At 39.5% G+C, this 3,061-nt stretch overlaps 1 protein-coding gene across 2 annotated transcripts in view; it reads left to right on the plus strand.

Moving 5' to 3' along the window:
* gad2 (glutamate decarboxylase 2) overlaps positions 1-3,061 on the plus strand; it is an 18,905-nt gene that overhangs the window by 1,436 nt on the left and 14,408 nt on the right. For both annotated transcript variants that reach the window (XM_032503361.1, XM_032503360.1), the window contains 3 exons: positions 122-268; positions 1,030-1,263; positions 2,790-2,880. In XM_032503361.1, the coding sequence (XP_032359252.1) occupies positions 122-268; positions 1,030-1,263; positions 2,790-2,880 (472 nt within the window). The remainder of the gene's footprint in view (positions 1-121; positions 269-1,029; positions 1,264-2,789; positions 2,881-3,061) is intronic.

Genomic DNA, 3,061 nt, shown 5'->3' on the forward strand with positions numbered 1-3,061 from the left:
TGGGGAGAGGGAAAGCTATTTGGGCAACGCGCCCGTTATCTCCACCATTAGCCTATTTACAGCCCGGCCTTGTCGAAAGGGTAATAAAAAATATCTCAATGCTGTTTTGTGATGTCCAAAGCGCTGCTCAATGTCGGGGAAGTGGAGAAACCCGCCGAGCCGGCCGCCAAGCAGCCGCCGGAGACCGAGGCAGCTGGCACCTGCGGCTGCAACAAATCTTGCAACTGCACCAAAGCTGCTGTGGTCTTCTCCGACCTCTATTCAACAGGTATAAAAGCATGCTGTAAACCTGGATATTAAACAGTGTCGGACGGATCCGTCTCATTGAGTCCCAGCGTGGCCTTGCCTTGGTTTTTGTGTGATTCATTCAGTGTAAAAATACCATAGGCTACACATTCTTTTTTTTTTTTAAATAAATGGAAAAGCATATGTATGCATTGACATTTTACAAATCGACTTTTATGTCATATCGATCTTTCAATAATCTTTATGTCGTATTGATCTTTAAATAGGTGATCCGCTTTATTATTTGTTCCCAGCATGGATAAATAGGCTACACATGAGGGAAAAAATAGAAACAAAAGGCAGAATATTTGTCTATGTCTATTTGCATGAAATCAGTCAGTATCTGTAGGCTATCCATTCATTTTGATTTGATAGCTGCATTATTGAGGTGGTTATGGTAACCATGTTTTGCAGTTTTTTCCGGAGAGGTCACCTTCAGCAGAGCAGACTCTCCTGTTATGAGGCGGCGCACAAACTTCATAAACTCTCCTCCATCAAAGTCCATTTTTAGACCTGTAAAAAAAAGAAAATTTACGAAACGTGGGTTTTTTGTCCTGTTTGTAGGCCTGCAGGATATTTTCATACGGAAAAAAACCCCAAAACAAATAAAAGCCTACACACATGTATCTTAATGTTGCATGAAAACAGGTTTTTACGCGGCTCCTCTCCGCTCCACAGGCACATAAATCCCAAAATGTCTCCCTGCTGCTGCTTTAATTCATCTATGATTTTGATTATTTACAGACCTGTTACCTGCCATGGACAGTGACGCCAAAACAATGACCTTCCTTCAGGAAGTTGTGGATATTTTACTGGCCTACATCGTGGAGTCTTTCGACCGGGACACGAAGGTTATTGATTTTCATTATCCAAACGAGCTGCTCCAGATGAACAACTGGGAGCTGCAGGGCGAGCCGGCCTCTCTGGATGATATCTTGATCAGCTGTCGAGCTACTCTCAAATACGCCATCAAAACAGGTCAGGCCTGGATGTTGGGTACATGCTTGATAAATAACCTGCTTTATTTCTGACTTTGTAGAAGAAAAAAAAAATGCTGTTTCAGTTTGGCATTTTAGGAAACATCCCCGCTTTACAGCTGCGCCTTTTTAAATCCATGTACAGGCCTGATACCTGGCCTGCTGCCTTTCACGTCGAAATCCTAAAACACATTTGATATCATGAACAGAAATATTATCAAACATTTACAGGGGAAATAACTCTAAATAGCACAGTGCCCTAAATTATAACACAGAAAAACTGAAATAGTAAAAGATGATCAAATATATCAGAAAATCACTAATTGGCTAATACAAGGTGAATAGACGTTTTTCTTGAAGGTTATATTCCAGACATGTACATAGCGGCCTAGTGAAGACAGACTACAGCCTGTGAAGAACAAATGAAAAAAATAAAATAAAAATAAAAATAGATGTGATGTCTTTCAAAAATCAAGCTGGAAGTTGTCCTCCTCCTCCTCCTCCTCCTCCTCCTCCTCCTCCTCCTCCTCCTCCTCCTCCTGACCACCAGACCGATACATGCAGTGACGCAGTAAATCTGGTTAACCAAGTGAGAGATAATAAGCTAATAACCAGGCTTCACAGGCCAAGACCATTATTCTCTCCTCACCGACACAGGAGAATTTTCACAGCACAACACAGATTTTATTGCCCCAAATAAACAAATACAGACATAGCCTATATATTTTAAAGATGTATTGGCCAAATTTGACTTTAACCCCTGTTATACAACATTACATAAACTACACGTAACCGATGTGAGGACAGGTTTTAATTGTGTTATGTATCCACAATTATAACGTTATTAACTGTTTTGACAATATTGTCATAATGTCACTATCTATACAGCAACGTGCACTTAAGGGAGGAGTTGTACAGAAGTTGTTGACATATGTATTAACAAACTGCTTAAAACTACATTATAGTGTGTTATAAATAGTTTATTACAGCAAATGTTTATATACTGCTTATGATTGCTAAATCGGAAGTGTTAAATTAAAGTGTTACATTGCATGTTTATAATATAAAATAAAGGAACATAAAAGTGTTAAACTGAGACATGCATTATGAATAACCTTGTTTAGGAAATATTTAATTTTAATTATTTAAAAAGAAAAGCGCATCCACATTCAATTTACTCATTTTCAAAGCTTCTGCTTTTTGTGATGTTGCCTGTATTATATAAAACACAAAATGTGAGAGAACTCAATTTGGGCGTGTTTCTGCCCTCCGCTGAATTCCTACTACATTTCCCATGCAGCACCAAATGCTTTCGTTATTTGTCAAGATGGCTTCAAACGTCACCGCAGCTGCATTTCTAACCTGCAATTAAAGTGTTTAGAAGATGACAGCTTCTCTGCCTTTTGCACAAAACTCAGTATCAACACATAAAAAGCAGATTCTAATTTTCGTTTCATGAGATTAAATGTTCAAATTTCAGTCTCACACCCTTCCTCTCTCATGTTGCCTTTGCTTCTGTTCCTTCAGCCCACCCCAGGTACTTCAATCAGCTCTCTACAGGATTAGACATGGTTGGACTAGCAGCTGATTGGCTAACATCCACTGCCAACACCAATATGTAAGTATGTGGCCCATGCTTCATCATGATTAAAAATGGTGATAATAATAATGACAATGAATTCCATTTCCGGTCCGTCCATATGCTGTCTGCACGAGCTGATAGTGGCTCCTTTTTTTCACTCAATCATGGTAAATGAAAAGGGTGAAATGAAAGGCAGACCCCCTCCTTACATCCCCCC

Source organism: Etheostoma spectabile, chromosome 22 (genome assembly GCF_008692095.1).
Source record: "Etheostoma spectabile isolate EspeVRDwgs_2016 chromosome 22, UIUC_Espe_1.0, whole genome shotgun sequence".
Taxonomy (NCBI): domain Eukaryota; kingdom Metazoa; phylum Chordata; class Actinopteri; order Perciformes; family Percidae; genus Etheostoma; species Etheostoma spectabile.